At 43.0% G+C, this 24,665-nt stretch overlaps 1 protein-coding gene across 1 annotated transcript; it reads left to right on the forward strand.

The window, feature by feature from the left end:
- Nucleotides 1-1,028: 1,028 nt before the first annotated feature.
- LOC114025703 (UDP-glucuronosyltransferase 1-6-like) lies at nucleotides 1,029-23,112 on the forward strand. Its single transcript, XM_027839176.1, has 2 exons — nucleotides 1,029-1,892; nucleotides 23,020-23,112. Exons 1-2 carry the CDS (start codon nucleotides 1,029-1,031, stop codon nucleotides 23,110-23,112), a joined length of 957 nt encoding a protein of 318 aa, XP_027694977.1.
- Nucleotides 23,113-24,665: the final 1,553 nt, after the last annotated feature.

Genomic DNA, 24,665 nt, shown 5'->3' on the forward strand with positions numbered 1-24,665 from the left:
CTGCTTCACTTTATATAGAACTGGACATGATACTGCAGAACATGGTCTGATCAAGACACCAGAAAAGGAGGCTCTTAGCTTCCTCCAACTGCAGCTGCATGCTGTGCTTCTTTGCTTTGCCTCTGCTACCCACTGTTGATGCTCATTGACTTTGAGGTCCACTAAGATGACCAGGTCCTTTTTTAAGCCAAATCTCTTCTCATTTTTATTTTCTTTTTTAGGGAATTGTGGTTAAGTGACTTGCCCAGGGTCACACAGCTAGTAAGTGTCAAGTGTGTGGTCTGAGGCCGGATTTGAACTCAGGTCCTCCTGACTTCAGGGTCACTGCTCTATCCACTACACCACGTAGCTACCACAGCAAATAGTGAGTCCTTACCCCAGTATTTGGAATTCTTAGGTTTTATTTTTTTAGTTTTTATTTTTGGCTAGGCAATGGGGTTAAGTGACCTGCCCAAGGTCACACAGGTAGTAAGTATTAGGTGTCTGAGGCCGGATTTGAACTCAGGTCCTTCTGAATCCAGGGCTGGTGCTTTATCCACTGCACCACCTAGCTGCCCAAGCCAAATCTCTTCTAAGTTGTACTTGTGCAGCTTATTTTTTAGAGCAAGGGTTATAAGACTTTAGATTGATATCTCTTGATTTTATACTTTTAAATTAGACTGACTATTCTTTGAGCCCATGGAAGTCTGCTTGAATTTGGTTGTCATCCAACATATTAACCACCTCACCTAGTTTTATGTCCATTGCAAACTTGTCTAATCTTTACCCATAAAGAGACTGCACGAGGCAAGGCTGAGGACAGAGCCCTGTGACTTGGCATTGGAAACCCTCCCAGAAGTGAAGTCTGATCTACAGCCTATGTGGGTGCTGAAATGAGGCAGGTATCATTTCAGGCAAGGACCATGTTTACAACAGAGTTCTGCATGCCTGGTCAAAGGTAAACATTAATCTGTAGACTTAGATCTGCTTGGAGACAAAAACTCTTCCAGAGTTTGGGGAAAGAGAAGAGATTTTTCTTTATTTCCAAGATGAAGGCTCATATTTTTCTCTCCTTCTATTGGGGAGTAGGAAGCCTCTTCTTCTTGACATTCTGGGGCATGGCTGAAAGTGAGAAACTCCTGGTTTTCCCTCAAGATGGAAGTCACTGGCTCAGCATGCGGGATGTGATTGAAGAGCTCAGTAAGAAGGGGCATGAAATTGTGGTCCTGGTGCCTGAAGTCAATTTGCTCCTTAAAGAATCAAAATTCTACAGAAGAAAACTCTACCCAGTCTCCTACTCCCAGGCTGAACTGGAGAAGCGTTTCCAGACATTTGGCCACAATCTCTTTGCAGAGAGATCTCTCCTGAGCACAGCCTGGGCTGAGTACTGGAATATCCGGCTTGTCATCGACATGTACTTCCTCAACTGTGACAGCCTGCTGAAGGACCATGAGACCATCAGATACCTCGAAGAAAGACAATTTGATACCCTCTTCACAGACCCTGCCTTGCCATGTGGGATGATCCTGGCTGAGCATCTCTCCATACCTTCTGTATACTTTTTCCGAGGCTTTCCTTGTGCTTTGGAGCACACGATGAGCAGGACCCCCAACCCTGTGTCTACCATCCCCAGATGCTACACTGCCTTTTCTGACCAGATGACCTTCTACCAGAGGGTGATCAATTTCCTGGTGAGTTATTTAGAGACACTTCTCTTCAAGGACTTGTACACAAAATACCTAGAGATTGCTGCTGACTTCCTAAAGAAAGAGGTGACCCTGCCAAGCCTCTATGGACAAGGATCCATTTGGCTGTTGAGATACGATTTTGTGTTTGAGTATCCTAGGCCCATCATGCCCAACATGGCCTTCATTGGAGGAATAAACTGCAAACCAAGGAAAAGACTACAACAGGTTTGTGATTTTAGCTTTCTTGGGCTCTTCTATCTCTTCACCCTGCCTAGGACCTGGCCTGTGATGGATGTCTGGTCAGTGCTTGCTGGCTGGAACTGACATGCATTGAAATGAATCAGTAGATTGTGCCATTCCCCATCACTGATTCAGCCAATCACACTGTTGCTGTTCTGAACAGAGAAAATCCTGGTCCCCTAAATTTGTGGATGTCTGCTGACCCAGAGGAAAAGACTGACTGACTGTATTCCAATAGAGAAGGGGGTGGCATTTCCAACTAAGCAAACAGCCGGGACATTCACTGAGTGGAGTGAGCAATCAGGAAGGAAGGAAGGAAGGAAGCAAGAAAGGAGGGAAAGAAGGAAGAAAAGAAACAAAGGAAGGAAGGATGTAACAAATTAAGGAAGGAAGAGAGTGAGGGAGGGAGGAATAGAGTAGCAAGAACCCTGGATTTGAAGGCAGAGCACTCAGGTTCACATTCCAATCTCTGCTACACACTAGCTGAGTGACCTGAGGAAGTCACATTTCCCTCCTTGTTCTCGTTTTCCTTATGTGCCAAATGAGGCACTTGGACTCGGTGGTCTCCAGTTCTCCTAACTCTCCTTACAGCTACTCTCTTAGCATCTCTAACCTAGTTTCTAATCTCAGCTCTGCTACTTTCTGAGTGATCTTGGATAAGTCAATTCTCTCAGGGACTCAGTTTTCTCGTCTATATAATGAGGGGATTGGACTAGATTATTCATTCCAACTCTAGATAAATGATCTTTGGAGAAAAGGTTTGTGTTGAGAAGAACAGGAGAGGGGCAGCTAGGTGGCATAGTGGATAGAGCACTGGCCCTGAAGTCAGGAGGACATGAGTTCAAATCCAGTCTCAGACCAAATGCTTGACACATTCTAGCTGTGTGACCTTGGGCAAGTCACTTAACCCTGATTGCCTCACCAAAAAAAAAAGAGAGAGAGAGAAGAACAGGAGATAAATTTAGGCAGGCAAAATGGGACCAATCTTCAAAGTTTAGAACAGAAAGAATTTTTTCATATATTTTTATTTATTTGTTAAATAGTTACCAATTACATGTTAGCAAAATCTTAAACATTTTTTTCTAAAATTTTATGTTCCAAGTTCTTTCCCTTCCTCTCACCCTTTGAGAAGTCAAGCAATATGATAGCAGGTATACATGTGAAGTAATGGAAAAAAGTATTTCCATATTAGCCATCTTGCAAAAGAAAATCCACAAAAAAAAAACACAAGAGATAAAGACAGTAAAAAAAATGTTTCAATCAGCATTCAAAGTTCAAGATCAGAAAAAAAATCTTCCAGCAGATCTTATAGAACTTCAGGTTTTTCAGATGAGGCCACTGAGAGCTAGATATATTCAGTGACTTACCCAAGATCACAAAGTGTGTGGGGGACCATTTTCTGAGCCTCTGTCCAGGGCTCCCTCTGTTTATTATACTACAGTCACTGTGGGGGAGGGGCGATGAGAATGTAGAAGAATGTAGAATGTATTTATCATGGCACCTCATGTGATGAAGGAGTGGAGTGGCCAGTCAGTAGCTTGTAGATTGTTCATTCATCCAAATAGTATTTACTAAAGCTCTACCCTATACAAGGCATTGTCTTGGGCTCTTGAGGTGATGTCAGGTCAGATCAGGAAGCATTTATTAAGTGCCTAATGTATGTCAGACCCTGTGCAAAGTGCTGGACATGCAGAGAAAGACAAAAGGACAGTCCCTGCCTTCTAGGAGCTCACAGTCTAACGAGGGGATCAAGCATGGAAACAAGTCTATACAAAAAAGTATCGACAGGAGAAAATGAAGAACGTCAACAGACGGAAGGCAGTGACAGGAAGGGCTTCTTGTAGAAATGAGTACTCTATGGGAGACCTGAAGGTAGGCAAAGGAGCCAGGAGACAGAGAGAAGGAGGGAGAGAATTCCAGGCATGGAGGGTAGGCAGCCACGAAAATTGCCCAGAGTCCAGAGATGAATGGTCACATGGGCAGAAGAGCCAGGACACCAGTGTCACTGGGCTCCAGGGTAGTTGGGTGGGGAGTTGGATAACATAGTTTTAGGAGGGCATTGGTTAACAAGTTCGAGATCTTCTCCCCAAAAAAAGCAGTTGATGACAGCCTTGACTAGGTTGGAGGCTCTGTGAGTGGAGAAAAGGCAAGAGATATGACAGATGATGTGAACGTAGACTCAATGAGACATGGGAAGTGACTGGAGAATGGGGATGAAGAAAAGGAAAGACCCAACCCAAGGTTGTGAATCCTGGTGACTAGAAGGTTGGGAGTGCCATCAACAGAAATGGAAAGGTTGGGTGAAGAGGAGTGGGAAGTTGGGGAAATCAGACCGATTTGTGTTTCAATTACAATGCCAATTCAATTCACCAAACAGCTCTGGAGTAATGATTTAAGACAGAGAGGCGGTGTTGCCAAGATGATAGAGGGGTGGCCATGGAGTGAGGAAGATAAGGGTCCAAGTGTTCCTCTGACCCAATGAATTACACCTCAGGGCCTGTTTCTGACCAAGAAGGCAGGAATGTTAGTATGAGCAGACAGGAAGGGGAGGAGACACTGGGGCCCTATGACCACATCAACTTCTCTTTATGTAACATAAAGAGGTATAATCTGACACACGCTGTAGACTTGTGAGAGCAGGTTACAGAGAGTTCTGAGGAAGGAGAAGGGGATCCCCTCCATTAGGACCTTACAACTGAACATTAGATGGCTCAAGAGGTCTTGGGATCTTCCAAGAAGAGGAAGCTAGAGAGGAAGGTGGAGAATCAGAGCAGTGCAGAAAATGGGAGGCAGAAATCCAAGGAAGAAGGAGGAGACACCAGTGTCCACTGCAGCAGAAAAGTCAGGTCAGACAGCAACAGAAAGCACCTCATAAGTGAATAAATAATAGGGCATCAGGGAGGAAATTCAATCTGGTGCGGATCATTCATTAATGGAAAATGGGCAGATAAAGGAGGAGAAGAAAGTTGGCAATGAGAGTAGGCAGCCAAGTTTCTGGGCAAGTCCCTTCTCTTCTCTTGGCCACAGTTTTCTCTTCAGTAAAATGGGGAATTGGAGGTGATGACTTACAAATTCCCTTTCATGTCAAAATTTGGGAGGCTGTAATCCTGACATACAAATGTTGTCAAAATAGTTTTGCTCTGAGTACTTTTGGTCCAGAGGAAGAGAGATAAATGAAGAGGGAGAGAGAGAGATTGAAATTTCTTTTAATATTTAATCTAAGGAAGTTAATCATATATGTGAAGGGCCAAAAGTTCAGTCTCTCTTCCAATTACCTTTTCTTTTGTTAAATTTATTACTTCCATGACCAGGCAAAGATAAGGCACAGAGCTGTCAAGACAGGGACCAGAGCAGACTTTCCAGATCCTGCTCCCTCTCAGGGCTTCTGGACAGATGGCCACAGGGCTTCAATGTTGGCCCTGGGCTCTGGTGTGTCTGACTTTCTGTGCTGCCTGCGTCAGCTTTGCCAAAGGGGCAAAGCTGCTGGTGATACCCATGGATGGCAGCCACTGGCTCAGCATGCTTGAAGTGGTCCAGGAGCTCAGTTTGAGAGGCCATGAGAGTGTCGTCCTGGCACCAGAGCTGTCCCTGCGCATCAGGGAAGGACAGTACTATGCTTTGAGGACCTTTCCAGTCACTTTCAATAAGGACCGTTTTCATGAGTTAACCGGGTCTCATTTCCAATGGTCGTTTGACCAGAAACCTTTTCTGAAGAGATTCCTTGACATTGCTATACTCTTTAAGATGATGAGTGACATGTACTTTAGTTTTTGTAAGGACCTGGTCTATAACAAGGAACTGATGAAGTCCCTGGAAGAGGCCCACTATGATGCTGTTTTCAACGATCCTGTTTCTCCTTGTGGAGCCCTGGTGGCACAGTATCTGTCCATTCCAGTTGTTTATTTCTTGAGAGGAGTCCCCTGTGGTTTAGATGTTGAAAGCACTCAGTGCCCTGATCCATCATCCTATGTCCCCAAATTCACAACAGAAAACACAGACCGGATGACATTCCTACAACGGGTCAAGAACATTCTGTATCCTTTGCTCCAGAATATGGTGTGCCAAATCTACCAGAAACCCTATGAAATCCTGGCTTCAGAACTCCTTCAGAGAGACATGAGTATAGTGGATATTCTGAGCTATGGATCTGTGTGGCTTATGAGGACAGACTTTGTGATGGATTACCCTAAACCAATCATGCCAAACATGGTCTTTATTGGGGGCATCAACTGTGCCAGTGTCAAGCAGCTCTCCCAGGTTGGTATGTGATACCTTAGCCCACATTACAGGTGCCACTCATTGGTTTAAGTAGAGCCTCTTGTTTCTAAGAGAAAATCTGGCTACATTTTGAAGTAGTCCCCAAACTTTTGGTGACACAGGGTGTGCCAGAAAAAGATTGTCTTATAAGTTTTTTGACATATTCTGAATTAGGCAGAACTGTGGGGTTGGCTTGAGGCAGAGGCATATATCTGAATGGTTTTGTTTGCAAATTCTTTTACTTTTTTGCTTTTTTTTTGATGAGGCAATCAGGGTTAAGTGACTTGCCCAAGGTCACACAGTTAGTAAGTGTCATGTGTCTGAGGCCGGATTTAAACTCAGGGCCTACTAACTCCAAGGCTAGAGTGCTATCCACCGAGCCACCTAGCTGCCGCACAGATTCTTTTTGGCATGATTTCTTTGTGTTCTCACTGCCCCCTAGTTATCTAGTCTTTCAGGTCCATAGGACTCAGGAGACCTGGCTCTGCCACTGACCAGCTGTGTGGACATGGGGAAAGGGGTCTGATTTCTTTGCAGTTTATTTTCCTCTTTAGTCCAATAAGGGAACTGTAATACACATGCTTGGGCTTCTTAAATGAGTCTTTGGGTCCTTGGTAATCAGTTCACAGGCTCATAGACACACCTCAGAGACCTTCTAGTCCCTCCCCTCATTTTACATATGGTGAGAGGCAATCTGGTTTAGTACATAGAACACTGGACTTGAAGTCAGGAACAGTTGGATTCAAATATTTTCTCTCCATGTGTGATGCTGGGAAAGCCACTTACTGGACAGAGATCCCCACTCTCTAGGCATTAGTTTGGTCATCTGAAAAACGATCCTCGAGTCAGTGACTTCTAAGGTCTCTTCAGTTTCTAAAGCTATGAGCCTATAGAACTGAGGGCAGCTAGATAACACAGTGGACAGAGTGCCATGTGATGAGAACCTTGACTAGGTTGGAGGCTCTGTGAATGGAGAAAACTGAAGGGATATGACAGAAGAGACGAACATTGACTCAATAAGACATGGGAAGTGAAAGGAGACTGGGGTTGAAGCAGAGGAAAGACCCAATTCAAGGTTGTGAATCCAGGTGACTCGAAGGCTGGGGTTGCCATCCACAGAAATGGAAGGGTTTGGGTGAAGAGGAGTGGGAGGTTGGGGAAAATACACTGATTTGTGTTTCAATCACAAATCTCAATTCAATTCAACAAATACTTCTGGAGAAATGATTTAAGAAAGAAAGGCAGTGTGGTGTAGATGATAGAGAGGTGGTCTTGGAGTTAGGAAGATGAGGGTTCAAGTCGTCCTCTGACCCAGAGGATTACACATCAGGGACTCTTTCTGACCATGAAGGCTGAAGTGTCAGTTGGAACAGACAGGAAGAGTAGGAGACACTTGGCTCCTATGACCACATGATATTCTCTTTATTATACATGAGCAGGTATGATCTGACACACACTATAGACTTTGGGAGACCTGACAGATAGTGGTGGCCATCTCGTGGACAGAGGGAAATGATTAACCAATGAACTTCTTATCATTTCATGACCCTGATGAAAGGTTTCTCTTTTGTTGTTGTTGTTTTGTAATCAGTATTCCAGAGTTCTTTGGGGTGGGAATTTGCTCCACCCAAATAATTGACAATTCTTCCTTCACTCTTGGCCTAAATAACTGTTCCAGGCACTGAGTCATTAAGTGACGGGCCATTATTATCTGCTTCCTACCTGCCAGGCACTCTGCTGTGCTCCAGGACACACAAAAAGGCAAAAATTACCTCTGCCCTTCAGAACTGACACTCTAATGGAATGAGATAGTGAGCAAATAATGAGGCACATTCCAGATGGATGCAACTGATGGAAGTTAATGGGAGAGAGGAAGGATTCATAGTTGGGGAGCAGAGGAAAGCCCCCTGAAGCAGCTGAAGTATAAACTGAGACCTGAGGGATGCCAGGAAAACCAAGGTTCTAACAGGAGACCTTCCCCAGGAATAGTGATGAAGACTGTGCTCTGTGCTATTGCATAGGCTGTTGGGGAGGGAGGCCATCCACTGAAGACAGCTGCACTGAGGTCCTTGATTCATGAAAACTGATTTAGAATCTTCTTCATTCAGAAAAGGATGCAGTGGTCATTATTCTCAAGGGTTTGTCTCATCAACTTGTTGGAAAAACACTTTCCAAATACCATTTCCTAGCAAACCCCCTTCATGGTTCTTCTTCTACTTCTGAAGGCCCATTGAGTGATGTGCCTGAACCATGTGAAAGCCATAGAGGCTGGGGGGTCATCAGAGTGAGATAGGTGTGTGTGTGTGTGTGTGTGTGTGTGTGTGAGTGTGTTTGTGTGTCTATATGTCTGTGTGTCTGTGTCTGTGGGAAGGAGAGTGAGTGGGGGATGGAAAAAAATTATGTGAGATAATGAGGCAGGGGAGTGAACAACCATCCACATTCATAGTAACACATAAACAATGTATTCTATGACATTATAAGAGTATCACAATATAGTATAGAAAGTATAGACAACATATTATTATCACATACATGTCAATTATGTTTGTTGTAACATGGCATAAGAGTAAGAGAGCTAGATTAAGAGATAGGAGACCCAAGTTTGAATCTGAATTCTGCTTTTCCTGGGGGCCTCAGCATCTTAACCTGGAGAGCAGCTGGGGCATAGCAGCCCAGGAACCAAAGAACAACGGGAAGGAGAGAGATTCATCTTCTCTTTTATTGACTCATCTTTTTTTTTTATGAAAACCAGTAATAGGACAGGGCAGAAAGCTCATGCAACCAAACTTCCCCAGGTTCTGTTAGGAGAGGGAGAAGGTCCCAGATTAGGAGAGGGATGGTTCTGCTTTGTCCTGCCCTCTCAGACCACATCTGGGGGGTTAGGTGGAGTTTTGGATGACATAGTTTGAGGAGGGCATTGGTCAAGGTCGAGATCTTCCCAAAAAAATGCAGATGATGACAGCCTTGACTAGGTTGGAGGCTCTGTGAGTGGAGAAAAAGCAAGAGATATGACAGATGATATGAACTTAGACTCAATAAGGTATGGGAAGTGACTAGAAAATGCGGATGAAGAAAAGGAAAGACCCAACCCAAGGTTGTGAATCTGGATGACTGGAAGACTGAGGGTGCCATGAACAGAAATGGAATAATTTGGGTGAAAAGGAGTAGGAAGTTGGGGAAAATACTTTGATTTGTGTTTCAATTGCAATGTTATTTAGCAAACACTTCTGGAATAATGATTTAAGACAGAGAGGCAGTGTGGCAGATATGATAGAGGGATGGTCACAGAGTGAGGAAGATGAGGGTCCAAGTGTTCCTCTGACCCAATGAATTGCACATCAGGGCCTGTTTCTCACCTGGAAGGCCAAAATGTTAGTATGAGAAGACACGAAGGGGAGGAGACACTGGGGTCCTATGATCACATCATCTTCTCTTTATGATACATAAGCAGGTATGATCTGACACACACTGTAGACTTGGGAGAGCAGGTTACAAAGAGTTCTGAGGAAGGAGAGGGAGATCCCCTCCCTTAGGACCTTACAACTGAACATTAGATGGCTCAAGAGGCCTTGGGGTCTTCCAAGAATGAAACTCAGACAGAAAGCCAAAGAGGAAACTGGAGAGGAAGGAGAAGAATCAGAGCAATGAAGAAAATGGGAGGCAGAAATCCAAGGAAGAAGGAGGAGACACCAGTGTCCAGTGTAGCAGAAAAGTCAGGTCAGATGGCAACCAAAACCATATCAAAGGGGAATAAGTAAAAAGTCAACATGGAGAAAATTCAATCTGGTGCAGACCACTCATTAGTGGAAAATGGGCAGATAAGGAAGGAAAAGAAAGTTGGAAATAAGAGTGGGCAGCCAACTTGCTGGGCAAGTCCCTTCCATTCTCTTGGCCTCAATTTTCTATTATGTAAAATGGCAAAATTGGATGAGATGACTTCTAAATCCCATTCAACCTCAAAATTTGGGAGGCTTGATCCTGATGTACACGTGCTGTCAAGGCAGTTTTGCTCTGAGTATGTTTTTTGGTCTAGGGGAGGAGAGATCAGTGCAGAGGGAAAGAGATATATTGACATTTCTTTTAATGTTTAATCTGAAGAATTCAATCATATATGTGAAGAACCAGAAATTCAATCTCTCTTCCAATTACCTTTTTCTCACAAAATTTGTTGTTTCCATAATGAAGCAAATATGAGGCACAGGGCTATCAAAACTGCCAAGTAGGGACGGGGAACAGAACCGAGTTTACAGACCCTGCTCTTTCTGAGGGATCCCAGACTTACAGAGATGGCCACAGGGCTCCAACCTTAGCCCTGGGCTCTAGTTGGACTGGCTTTCTGTGCTGCCTGCCTGGGCTTTGTCAAAGGGGGGAAGCTGCTGGTGATCCCCTTCAATGACACGCATGGTCTCAGCATTGGTGAAGTTGTCCAGGAGCCAAATCTGAGAGTCCATGAAAGTGTCATGCTGGCACCAGAGCTGTCCAAGCACAGCAGGGAAGCATAATGCTACACTTTAATGACCTTTCCAGTCACTTTCAGCAAGGACCATTTTCAAGAGCTAATGAGGTCTCTCTTTCATTTGTTTTTTGACCCAAAACCTTGTCTGAAGAGAATTTTTGATGTTGCTGTTGTCTGTAAAATGGTCAGTGACATGTACTTTAGCTTTTATTCAGACTTAGCCTACAACAACAGACTGATAAAGTTCCTTGAAGAGGCCCACTATGATGCTGTTTTAACCAATCTCATTTTTGCCTGTGGAGCTCTGGTGGCACAGTATCTGTCCATCCCAACTGTTTATTTCTTGCCAGGACTCCCCTGTGGTTTAGATGCTGCAAGAACTCAGTGCCCCGACCCATCTTCCTATATGCCCACATTGGGCACAGAAAACACAGACCAGATGACATTCCTACAGCAGGTAAAGAACATTCTTTACCCTTTGCCTATGAACATGGTATACCATATGTTATATTCACCATTTGCAAGGCTGGCTTCAGAATTCCTTCAGAGAGACATGAGTATAGTGGATATCCTGAGCCATTGACCTGTGTGGCTTGTGAGGACAGACTTTGTAATGGATTACCCTAAACCAATCATGCCAAACATGGTCTTCAATGGGGGTATCAACTGTGCCAGTGCCCAGCAGCTCTCTCAGGTTGGTATGTGATACTTTAGCCAACATTGCAGGTGCCACCCAGTGGGTTAATTAGAGCATCTTGCTCCGAAGAGAAAATCTGGCTGCATTTTATTTAGTCCCCAAACTTTTAGTGACCCAGGGTGTGACGACAAGAACATTGCCTTAGAAGTTTTATGATATTTTCTGAATTAGGCAGAACCGTAGATTTGGCTTCAGGCAGAAGGATATGTCTGAGTGCCTCTGTTTGCAAACACTTTTTGCCATACTTTCTTTGTATTCTCTTTACCCCTGGTTCTATAGTCTCCAGTCAGGTCCTTAGGAATCAGGTGACCCAACTCTGCCACTGACCAACTGTGTGGCCATGGGGAAAGGGGTCTGACTTCTTTGCAGTTTATTTTCCTATTTAGTCCAATAAAGGAGATGTAATACACAGACTTGGGCTTCTTAAATGAGTCTTGGGTTCTTGGTCATTGGCTCACAGACTCATAGGCACACCTCAGAGACCTTCTAGTCCCTCCCCTCATTTTACAAATGGTGAGAGGCAATCTAGTTTGGTGGATAGAAGACTGGGCTTAAAGTTAGGAAGACTTGGTTTCAAACATTTTCTCTCTCTGTGATGCTGGAAAAGCCACTTACTGGACAGACATGCCAAGTCTTTAGCCATCAGATTCATCATCTGTAAAATGAGCTTGGACTCAGTGACTTTTAAGATCTCTTCAATTTTTAAATCTATGAGCCTTTAGAATTGAAGGCAGTTAGATAGCACAGTGGACAGAGTGCCAGATCTGGATTCAGGAAGACTCATCTTACCAGCTGGGTGAGTCACTGCACCCTGTTTGCCTCAGTTTCCTCATCTGTAAAATGAGCTCAAGAAGAAAAAGGCAACAATTCATTATCATTCCTAATAAAGCCCCAAATGTTGTCATGAAGAGTGAGACACAAATAAAAAATGACTGAATAACTACAACAACAAAATACAATTCAAATTCAGGGAATTTCAATGACTTGCCACGAGTCACGGAAGTAGGAAGCCTTAGAGGCAGGTCCTCATGATGAACATATATTTTCTTTTTAAAAAATATATAAAAATATTTTGTTTTTACCCAAGTTATATGTTAAGAAATTTTCAACATTTTCTTTTTATTCTGAGTTCCAGATTCTCTCCCTCCCTCCCCTCCCTGAGACAGTAAGTAATCCGATGTAGGTTATACACACATAATCAGGTAAGACATTTCCATATTAGCCATTTTACATGAGAAGCTTCTTCCCAGCCTGTCCCTCCTCATAAGTGTTTTACTTCTGATCACAGCCTCTCCCCAATCCAACCTCCCTTTTATTACTCCTCCATTCTCTTATTCCCATCCCTTTTTACTTCCTTATAAGGTAAAATAGATTTCTGTATCTAGCCGAATGGAGTGTGTGCTTTATTTCCTCTTTGAGCTAATTCTGATGAGAGGAAAGTTTAAGCTTTGCCCACCACCATCCCTATCTTCCCCTCCATTATAATAGCTCTTTCATGCCTCTTTTATGTGAGATAATCTGCCCTGTTCTATCTTCCTTCTCATCTTCTTCTTCCAGTGCAATCTTCTTTCTCACCCTTTTGTGCTGGTTTTGGGGGGACCATCCCATCAACGGCACCTTGTAACTGCACCCTTTGTCTATGTGTACTCCCTACTAGTTGACCTTTTATAATAAAGTTCTTAAGGGTTACAAATATTATCTTGCCATATAAACTGTTTAACCTTATTGATTCTCTTATGTTTTCTCTTTCTTGTTTCTTTTTTCTCTTGTTATGTTTCCCTTGAGTCCTGTATTTGGAGATCAATTTTTTTTTGTTCAGTTCTGGTCTTTTCATTAAGAATATTTGAAAGTTCTCTATTTTGTTAAATATCCATTTTCTTCCCTGAAGGATTATATTCCATTTCAACAGCAAGACCCTGAACACATATTTTCTTTTTGAAAATGTCAACCTTATTGATATTTCCTTCTGATACTACAAATATGAATTTTTAAAAGGATGCATGTGACAGTGATCACTTTGGTCCCACTGCCTGAAGGTCAGCTGGGTCACATCTGACCCCTCTTTAAGGGTGGGGGATTAGGGAGATCTAGGCTCTTGGCAAATGGCACTAGCTCCCATCAATGATGTTCACCCCAGCATAGCCACTAAGAGCCAGATGAGCTTTTACAAACCAAAGCACAATCACAAATATACAAAGTTACTCCCCCAATTCATGGGACTAAATCTTCCCCACACTGTACCACCTTAGTCTCTGGGAAGGGAAGGGAGATTAGGTTCCCAGCTTAGTTCAGTTCCTATGGAACCTAGTCCCAAGTTCAAGTCCAACCCCTCACCTTGGACTCATGTTCTGGGCACCCTCACTAATTTGACCTTCCCTGCCCAGCTGGCTAGCTGCAATATTTGGGGGATGAAAATAAGTAGTTCTCTGTATTTTCCTTTCAGACTTCTTCAGTGTCTCAATTCATTTTTTAAGGTTTTTATTGATGTTTTGTTTTTACATTACATTTATAGGTTACTCCTACTTTATGAGAGGTCTCTTGTAACAAAACAAAAGAGTTAAGTGAAACATATATTATATAGTAGTCCAATCTGAAAATGCGTACATTTCACATCTTTAGCAACTACCTCACTTCTCTATTTTAAAAAAATCAACAGAAGTTTATTTTCTCTCTCTCCCACATTCCACACCATTGGAAAAAAAGAAAAACAGATAAAATATCTTGTAACAAATAATCACAGACAAGTAAGACAAATTCCCTTTATAGCTGTATTTTAAAATAGCTATGTCTCACTCTGCACTCTGGATCCATCCCTTTTCTATGACGGATAGCATGTTTCATCATCAGTCCTCTGGAACCACGAACATCCATTCTATTGATCATAGTTCTTATGACTTACAAAGTTGTTTGTTTTAAAGTGTTTTGATCATATAAATTATTCTACTGGTACTGCTCATTTTATTCTTGACCAGTCTATAGAGGTCATCAAAACTACTTTTTAATACTACTGATGTCATAGCATCAATTGTTCTTCTGACTCCACTCATTTCACTCTGCATTTATTCATAGGAGCCCTTCTAATTCTTTTTAAAATCCTCTATTTCTTCCTTTTGTATGGCGTGATAGTATTCCCTCACATTTTGATGCCACAGCTTAGTCAAACATTCCTTTATGAGGTGGAGTTCTAGCTTTGGCCAACACAAAAAAGAGCTGCTAAACTTATTTTTCTATATGAAGCATCTTTTCTTCTTTCTTTAATCTCTTTTGGGCACAGGCCTAGCAGTGGCATAATTGGGTCAAATTGTACACCAGTTGTGTATAATTCCAAATGACTTTCCATAGCTGTACCCACTCACAGGTTGTCAGTTGATTTAGTGAATCAATGAATATTTACTATATGCAAGTTACCATCCACAGAAAAAAAATTAAACTATTTCTATCCTCAAGTACTTTAAATTCTACAAGGGATTCAGTAGAGCCTGACTTCCCTCATCTAGGATAAATATTTAGAGATTCTGTTGACATATTTGAAATCTAAAATATGTCACATCCAAATTGGTTTGTAAAAGATTGGGCAACATAACTTCTAAAGTCCCGTCTAGCTTCTTTGGTTTTTTACTTTGCATGAATATTGAGTGGCCAGTAAAAGAAAACTTCATGAAACAGTTACAAATTCTCTTTCCAATATTTAAGGAAGTGAACTTTCTAAGATGCAGCCTGAAACTTCCTAAGCCATTCTGATTGTGTTGCTCTTCAAAGCACAATTGCAAGGGAAGTGGGTGTCCTAGTTAGGTTCAGGACCCTGGACAACAATCCAGTCTTTAGGCTTCCTTCTATCCATTCTGTGTGCATATTTCGCAGGCCCATCCCTACAGTGAAACAGGGAAGCAGTTTATCTGAGGAGCAGAAGTGGTTGACTCTAGGAGAAAGAATAGCAACCCCAGAAGTTTATCCAGAAAGAGCAGGAGAATGGCTATAAGTCAAGAAGTCCACAAGCACGTCATAAGCCCGTGTGCCTTTTGCCTGTGCTGAAATCAAGACTCAAGTATTATTCTTCACTGAATTATTTCTATTTGGCCGACCATGTATATGTCTGTTGAGTCTAAGGTACATTCATTACTGATTTTGCAAGGAATTCGCTCTTCCTTATAATGAATATTTCTGAACATTTCCATAAAAGAGTGCACAACAGGGTTCCACCCCTGTCTCAGCCCCTGAACCTTAAATGTCTATGCAGTGTCAGACAGCCAACAAACATATATTAGAATTTACTCTCAATTGGGCACTATGCCAGGGCTGGGGGTACAAAGGAGGACAAAATCCAGCTGCTGCCCTCAAGAAGTTCAAATTATAATGAGGGGGGCAGTGTGTATGTAACTGAGTATATACAAGATATCTACAGAGGACATGGAAGATAATCTAAGAGGGGAAAGTACAGGTGCACAAAGGTCAGAGCTTGGTCATTAACAGTGGCCAAAGCAGAATTTGCATAGAGTTCATCATCTCAGCTTTCACATCTTGTGTAATAAAGGTCAGGGAAGGTTGCTGGGTCTGGGGACTAAACCAGATGCCTTGATGACTTCCAGGGAGGATTCCCTCAAAAATAATTTGCCATAGCTGCTGACTTTTTCTATTGGGCAACTGAGATATCCCTCAATCATCCCCCTTTCATAGCCCTAAAGGGCTCAGAGTTAGTTAGGAATTTGCCAGAGTAGAAGGAGCCCTGGCTTTGAGATGAGTCATAAAACCTGGCTTCAAATCCTGCCTTGGTTACTTGCTGCCTGTGTGACATTTAACAAATCCCTTAACCTCCCTGGGTCTCAGTTTTCTCATCTTTAAATGACCAGTTTGGATTAGGTTCCTGCTCCCTCAAGACCTATGATTCCATGATCCCATCCCAAGCCAAAGAGGTCAGAAAATGAGATCCATTGGTGGCCCAGAGGAGAAAAAGAGACCTGTGGTCAGGAAGAAAGAGACATTCACCCCTCTTTAATCTTTAATCTAAAAAGATTAATCATATATGTAACAAACCAAAAGTTCAGCCTCTCTTCCAATTATCTTTCATTTCATTGATTTATCCCACAATAGCCAGATAAGGATAAAGCATAAAACTGCCAGGTTGTGAAAGAGAACAGAGCAGAGTTTACAGACCCTACTCTTTCTTAGACATCCTGGACTTTGTGGACATGGTGACAGGGCTCCGATCTCTGTCCTGGTCCCTGGTGGGGCTGGCTTTCTGTATTGCTTGCCTGGGCTTTGCCAAAGCTGGGAAACTGCTGGCTATCCCTGTGGATGGCAGCCACTGGTTTAGCATGCGTGAAGTGATCCAGGAGCTCAAACTGAGAGGCCATGAAACTGTTGTTCTGGCACCAGAGCTGTCCATGCACATCAGAGAGGGGCCATTCTACACTTTGAAGACCTTTCCAGTCACTTTCAGCAAAGACCAGTTTCATAATATGCAGAAAAATCCCTATTTACTCTTTGAAACAGCACCTGTTCTGAAACGATTCTTCGACATGGCTGGAGGCGTGAAGGATTTTGCTGATATGCAATTTGGCTTTTGTACTGACTTAGTATCTAATAAGGAACTGATGAAATCCCTGGAGCAGGCCCACTATGATGCTGTTTTAACTGATCCTGTGGTTCCTTGTGGAGCTATCCTGGCTCAGCATCTCTCTGTTCCAGCTGTGTATTTCTTCCGGGGAATCCCATGTGATTTCACAGCTGAAGGCACTCGGTGTCCTGATCCATCCTCCTATATTCCAAGGATGTTCACTGAGAACACTGACCACATGACTTTCCTGCAGCGGGTAAAGAACATTTTGTATATTTTGCCCCAGTCTGTGGCATGCCATGTGTTTTTTTCACCTTTTGCAAGATTGGCTTCAGAACTCCTTCAGAGAGACATGAGCATAGTGGATGTTCTGAGCCATGGATCTGTGTGGCTTATGAGGTCAGACTTTCTGCTGGATTACCCCAGGCCAATTATGCCAAATACAATCTTCATTGGAGGCATGAACTGTGCCAATACCAAGAAGCTCTCACAGGTTGGTATGTGACATGTAACAAGCGATCATGTTAGTTAGCACCTTTTGATTAAATGAGAGGATACTAATTTTCATTTTTAGCATGTGGTTTTTAAGAGGAAAATCTTGTTAATTTTTTGTTTTCTTAATAATATTCTATTTTCCACAATTACATGTAAAGATAATTTTTAATATTCATTTTTTAAAGTTTTGAGCTCCAAATTCTATCCCTCCCTCCCTTGCCTGCCCCTCCCTGGGATGGTAATCAATCTGATAAAGATTATGTGTTTGCAATCATGTAAAACATTTTCATATTAGTCATTTTATGCAAGAAAATTAGACAGGAGGGAAGTAAGGAAGGAAAATATTGTGCTTTCGTCTTTATTCAGACACCATCGGTTTTTTCTCTGAAGGTAGATAGTATTTTTCATCATGACTCCTTTGGATCACTGTGTTACTGAGAATAGCTGAATCATTCACAGTTATTCATTGTAAAATATTGCTGTTACTATGCATAATGTTCTTCTGATTCTGCTCATTTCACTGTATCAGTAAATCTGGTTACATTTTAATGAATCTCCTAGGCAGATGGTCCAATGTGGTCCTAGACCTGTAGAGATGGACTGGGGAGAGATAAATGTATGATTGGGTTTTTTCTCACAAATCTTTCTTCATAGTGATTTCTTTGTGTCTTCCTTTCCTCTAATTCTCCAGTCTTCCAGGACATTAGGAATCATGAAATTTGCGTTCTTGTCTTGGTTCTGCCACTGACAGAAAGTCCTCTTCTCATAATGACTTGACTTCTTTTGGGTTTGTTTTCCTCTCTAGTTAAAGAAAGGAGATGTATGACATAAACCCAAGCTTCTTAAGTGATTCTTTGGGTCTTTGGGCATAGGCTCACAGGTTTATAGAATGAAGCGACAATCTAGTCCAATCTATCATCTTACAAATGATGAGAGGGAAGTTGGTTTGGTGGATAGAACATTGGACTTGGAAGCATGAAGACCTGGATTTTAAATTCCACCTCAAATATTTGCTCATTGTGTGATTCTGGGAAAGCCACTTCACTTGTCTAAGATTTATATTCATCATCTATGAAGTAATTTTGAATCAATTACCACTATGGGCCTTCAAACTCTTAATTTATGAGCCCATGAAATCAAGGCTCAGGGAATTTAAGTGACTCACCACAGGTTGTGTAAGTAGCAAGCCTCAGAAACAGGTGCCTCATGAGGAACAAGTTTCCTTTTTTTAATCAACATTATTTCTTTTTCCTCCATTAAATACTAAACATGAATTTAAAGTGTTCATTCAACATTTCAACAAAGATTTATTATATGCAAGGTATTGAGGATGCATAGAGCTTGCCTTCGTGGTGCTTACCTTCAAAAGAGTATTCCATGAAGCTAGACCCTTCCTTGTCCTGGATCCACATTTGGAGCTTCTATGGAAACAGTTGAAACCCCAAATTTACCGTATCAAGTTAGGTTGAGAAAGTCTGGACAATGCTTTCTATAAAGTCTGTTTCAGTTGCCATGATATCTCAGTTTGAATTCATGTGGAGAGCAGTAAGTGAATGAGTGTTGGCCTTTAGTTGAATCTTACTAAGAAGAATTTGTCAGACAGGCACACACTCTCCCCAATATTTAGGGATTTATATTTCCTTATTAATAGCCTGGGGTCTGTAAGCAATTCTGAATGTGTTACCCTCCAAGGCAGATATGCAGGAGATGGGGTAGTGTTCAGGTTGTGGTCAGGACCCTGGACAGCTGCCAACTCTCTTCTTCCTCAACTTTTATCTCTTCTAGGTGGACATTACCCTCAGCTTTGCCCAAAGTGAAATAAAAGAATTACTTACTTGGGGAGGTTGCAGAGGTTATTGTGATCAAGGAGTGTATGGAGAAGAATTAGGACAATGATGTAGAAAGAAACATTATTCCCTCCATAAGGGGGAGCCCCTGTAGCATTTGCCAAAGCCTGTGCAGAAGGAAACACTTATTTATTCACATATGATTATTTGTTTATGTATTTACTGAATCTGAGAAATGTTTGTCATGGATGTTGTAAGAAATAGATTTTTTCTTGTAAGTCAAACTTCTGAACATTCATATAAAAGACTAAACAGTACTGTCCTCCATCTCTGCCTCTCAATTTTCTAGGCAATGTCTGCCAGTCCACAAGTATCAATGAAATGCCTACTATACCAGGTGCTGCACTAGGTGCTGTAGATACAAAGACAAACGTGTGTATGTGTGTGGGGGTGGGGGAAGAGGGAGTGATAGTGAGAGACAGAGAGGAGAGAGAGAGGAGTGAGAGACAGAGAAGGTGATAGAGAGACTTAGAGAGAGAGGAGAGAGTTAAGAGAGAGAGAGTGAGAAGACAGAGTGAGAGAGAGAGAGAGAAGGCAGAGAGTGAGAGAGAGAAAAAAAAAACAGAGAGAGTATGTGAGAGAGTGGGGGTGGGGAGAGTGAAGAGCCATCCACACACATAGTAACACATAAACAACTGGCCACAGAAAACACAGACCAGATGACTTTCCTACAGCTGGTAAAGAATATTCTATCCTGGGGCAGCTAGGTGGCACAGAGTTCTGGCCTTGGAGTCAGGAGGACTTGAGTTCAAATCCGGCCTCAGACACTTGCCACTTATTAGCTGTGTGGCCCTGGGCAAGTCACTTAACCCCAATTGCCTCACCAAAAAAAAATGCAAAAAAAGAAAATATTTTATCCCCTTGGTACTAGAAAGGGGTGTGCCATATTCTACGTTCAACTTTCATAAGCCTGGCTTCAGAACTCCTTCAAAGAGACATGAGTATAGTGGATGTCCTGAGCCATGGATCTGTGTGGCTTATGAGGATGGACTTTGTTATGGATTACACTAAACCGATCATGCCAAACATGATCTTCATTGGGGGCATCAACTGTGCCAGTGCCAAGCAGCTCTCTCAGGTTGGTATGTGGTACATTAGCCAACATCACGGGTGCCACGCAGTAGGCTAAATTGAGCATGTTGTTTTTATGAGAAAATCTTACTGTATACTTAATGAGCCCCCAAAGGTAAGATGATCCAGAGTGGTCCCAGAAAATCATTATAAGTTGTATAGAGACTAATTAGATATAATGCTTGAGATGGGAATAGTTTGCCTGAAAACCTTTTTGCAATGATTTCTTTTTTTTTTTCATTGATTTTACTACCCAAGTCTTTTGTGTGATATGAAACCAAGAGAGCTGGATCTAGTCTGGGATCTGCTACTGTCTAGCTGTGTGACCTTAAGCAAGTGAGTTTACTTTGCTAAGTCAGACCCTTCTCACTTCCATCGTGTCTCCTGCAGCCTCTCCCTGACTATTGGCTATTTCACTACTACCTACTCTTGCTCATCTCTTGCCCTTCTTCAAAATATCCTCATTGGATCTATCTGTCCTTGAGGACAATTGTCCTACTTTTCTCAGGGTTTTAGGGGGCTAAACTTCTTGAGAAGGTCATCCACAATGTATGTTTGCACTTCCTTTCTGCTCCCTCTTCTCTTAGCTCTGCAGTCTGTTTTCTCACTGCATCTTTCAACCCAAACCAACCTCTCCATAGTTACCGATGAACCGATAATGGCCAAATCCAATGGCGTTTTCTCAATCCCCATCCTTCTTGACCTCCATGCAGTCTTGGACTTCGTCAGTCACCTTCTCCTCCTTCCTGCTCTCTCTAGGTTTTCATTACCCCTGCCCTCCTGGTTCTCCTCTGTACCTGACTGCTCCTTCTCAGTCTCCTCTGCTGGATCATTGTTCATGTCATGCCCATTTATCATGGGTGTCCCATGAGACTCTGTCCAGAGCTCTTTTCTCCTATTCTATTTCACTTCATGATCTCATCATTTCCCATGGTTCCAGACATTATCGCTATGCTAGTGACTCTCATATTATCCAGCCTTAATGTCTCTGCTGACCTCCAGTTTCACATCTCTAACTGCCTGTTGGGCATATCAAACTGGATGTCTTACAGACATCTTAAATTCAACATGTCCCAAACTGAATGCCCCATCTGTCCCTCCAAAGCATTCTCTCCTCCAAACTTTCCTGTTACTCTCAAGGGCACTACCATCCTTCCAGTCCCCCAGGCTTCAAGCTCAGGTGTTATGTTTGAGTGCTCACTCTCTTCCCACCCCACCCACTTATTCAATATGGCTTAAGCCCTGTTAATTTTGTCCCTGTAATATTTCTCCTCCTATATCACCTTGGTGGTGTCTCTCCCCTTCTTCACTCCTCTGACACTGCCACCATCCTGGGGCAGGCCCTCCTCACCTGCCCTCACCGCTGGACTATTGTCATAGCCTGATAGTTGGACTCCTTACCACAAGTCTCTCCACATTCCAATACATCCTTTTCTCAGCTGTCAAGCTAATCTCACTAAAGGGCAGGTGGGACCATATCAACACCACCACCACTACCACCACCCCCTCATGCTATAATGTCCAGTGGCTCCCTATTCCAGATCAAAAAAAATCTTCTGGTCTTCAAAAACCTTTCTCACCTGTTTCCTCCCCTCACCCTTCCAGCCTTCTTACATCTTACACCTTTCTCCCATGCCCTCTTCAACCCAGAGACACCAGACTCTCTGCTCTTCCTCCAACAAGGTGCCCTATCTCTTGACTTCCTCTTCACTGACTCACCCCATGCCAGGAGTGCCCCCTCCCTTCTCAGTCTTGCCTCCTGGATTCTGTGACTTCCTTCAGTTCTTAGCTAAAGTAAATCCCACCTTGTGCAGAAAGTCTTTTCCAATGCTCCTGAATTCTGCTGCCTTCCATCTGTGGGTTATTTCCAATGTATCTTGTCCCATTTGTGCATAGTGGCTTGAATATCATTTTCCCCATTAGACTGTGAGCTCACTGAGGGCAAGGACTGTCTTTTGACCTTCTTTGTATATCTAGCATTCAGCACAGTTGAAAAAGACCTTCCTAATCCTGGGAAGTACATTTTTAGTCAGATCTGAACTATATGGAGCAGAATCAGTCAAACGAATCCAGTTTCTCTGGACTCAGGCCAAAAGACTCAGAGGTGTCTGGAGCCAGGGAGGGAGGTGATTGGGTATAAGCAAGAACACAGCTTGGGTGTGAGTCATCCCTCTGCCACTAAGTCACCCCCAAACTAGTGCCTCCATTTCCTCTTCTGTGAAATGAGGCCATAGGACACAATGACCTCCTTAACCCCATCAAGCCTCACCCAGCTCTGAAGACCTATGACCTCAAGTCAGATGGACAGTTGGTCAGTTGCTCTGTGGGTTTGACTGAGCTCAGACTTGGGAAGAGAGTGCCATTGTTATTTTAAAGGTAAGGACCCCAATCTCCTTTGTGTGCTTAGAGGGTAGGGTCTGGTTTTGTTTTTATGTAATGACATCCACCCAACCTGCTAGCACAGGCCCTTCCCTTGGTGCTGCCTTCACACTCATCATTCTCAAATCTCCATCATGCTGGCATACTTCTTCACCAGGTGAGGTGAGAGAACAACTATGATAATAATAAAAGCTCACACCCCAAAGCCCTTTATATACATTGTCTCCTTGGCTCCTCACAACACCATGTGAGGTGGGCGTGATAATTATCTCCATTTGTACAAGAGGAAACAGGCTGAGATAGGTGAAAAGATTTGCCCAAGGTAGTCATTGTCCAACCTTGTGCTCCTGACCCAGGTCCAGCCCTCCAGCCCAGGTGCACCGTACCCAGCCACTGGCTGGATGAGACCAGGGGATGGCAGAGACCATCTTGCGGCCAGAGGAAAATGATTAACCAATAAACTTCTTATCGTGCCATGACCCTGAGGAAAGGTTTCTTTTTTTTGTTGTTGTAATAAGTACTCCAGATTTCTTTGGAGTGGAAACTCCACCTAAATAATTGGCAATTCCTTCTTCATTCTCAGATTTAGATAACTGTCTTGGGAACTGAGACCTAAGTGACAGGCCATTATTAACTGCTTCCTACATGCCAGGCACTGTGCTGGGATCTGGTACACACAGGAAGGCAAAAATGACCCCTGCCCTTTGGAACAGATGCTCTAATGGAAGAAGACAGTGTACAAATAACGAGACACATTCAAGATGTGTGCAATTGATGGAAGGTAATGGGAGAGAGGAAGATTTTGTAGCTGGGGAGCAGAGGAAAGCCCCCTGAAACAGGCGAGTGTGAACTGAGACCTGAGGAATGCCAGGAAAACCAAGGTTCTAACAGAGAGACCTGCCCTGGCAACAGTGATGAAGACTGTGCTCTGAGCTATTCCATCAGACTGAGAGGCAGGGAGGCCATCCACTGAAGACAGCTGCACTGGGCTCCTTGACTCATGAAAATGGGTGTGGAATACTCTTCATTCTGAAGGGAAGACGCTGGTCATTATTCCCAAGGGTTCATCTCATTGATTTGGATGTACACTTTCCAAATAGCATTTCCTAGCAAACCCCTTTCATCGTTCTTTCATCTACTTCTGAAGGCCCAATGAATGATGTTCCTCAACCATGTGAAAGCCCACAGAGACTGGAGGGTCACCAGAGTGAAATGGGTGTGTGTGTGTGTGTGTGTGTGTGTGTGACAGAGAGACAGAGAGAATGTGAGAGCATGCGGCAGCGGTTTGAATAGCCATCCACATACATAGCAACACATAAACAAAGTATTCTATGACACATTATCACAGTATAGACAACATATTATTACTACATATCTAACCCTAACCCTAACTCTCTGCCTTTAACAGTAACCCTGAATGTTTATTGTAACAGGGAAAAACAGAGAGCTAGATTGAAAGACAGGAGACCCGAGGTTGAATGTGCTCCTTGTATGTCTTTGGGCCCTCAGCATCTCATCCTGAAGAGCAGCTGGGAGGGCTGGGGCATGGCAGCCCAGGATCCAAGGAACAAAGGGAAGGAGAAACGTTTATCTTCTCTTATTGACTCATCTTCACTTTTATTTTTACTAAACAAATAATGGTTCAGGCCAGAAAGCTCATGCAATCAATCTTCCTTAAGTTCTGTTAGGAGGGGAAGGAGCTGTCAGACTAGGGGAGGGATGGTTCTGCTCTGTCCTGCCCTATCAGACTACATCTGGGCAGTTGGGTGGGGTTTTGGAAGACATAGTTTTAGGAGGGCATTGGTCAACAAGCTGGAGATCTTCCCAAAAAAGGCAAGTGATGAGAGCCTTGACTAGGTTGGAGGCTCTGAGAGTAGAAGAGGCAAGAGATATGACAGATGATGTGAACATAGACTCAGTAAGACATGGGAAGAGACTGGAGCCTAGTAAAGAAGAAGAGGAAAGACCGAAGGTTGAGAATTCAGGTGCCTAGAAGGCTGGG

This window comes from Vombatus ursinus, unplaced genomic scaffold, assembly GCF_900497805.2.
Source record: "Vombatus ursinus unplaced genomic scaffold, bare-nosed wombat genome assembly UNPS02004679.1, whole genome shotgun sequence".
Taxonomy (NCBI): domain Eukaryota; kingdom Metazoa; phylum Chordata; class Mammalia; order Diprotodontia; family Vombatidae; genus Vombatus; species Vombatus ursinus.

What these genes read in the sequence shown, in the direction of transcription:
- LOC114025703 (XM_027839176.1), top strand. Translation starts at nt 1,029, where the DNA reads ATGAAGGCTCATATTTTTCTCTCCTTCTATTGGGGAGTAGGAAGCCTC. An exon ending in CAAGGAAAAGACTACAACAG is followed by an intron (nt 1,893 to 23,019) that starts GTTTGTGATTTT and finishes CTCCTGACCCAG; the next exon opens with GTCCAGCCCTCCAGCCCAGG.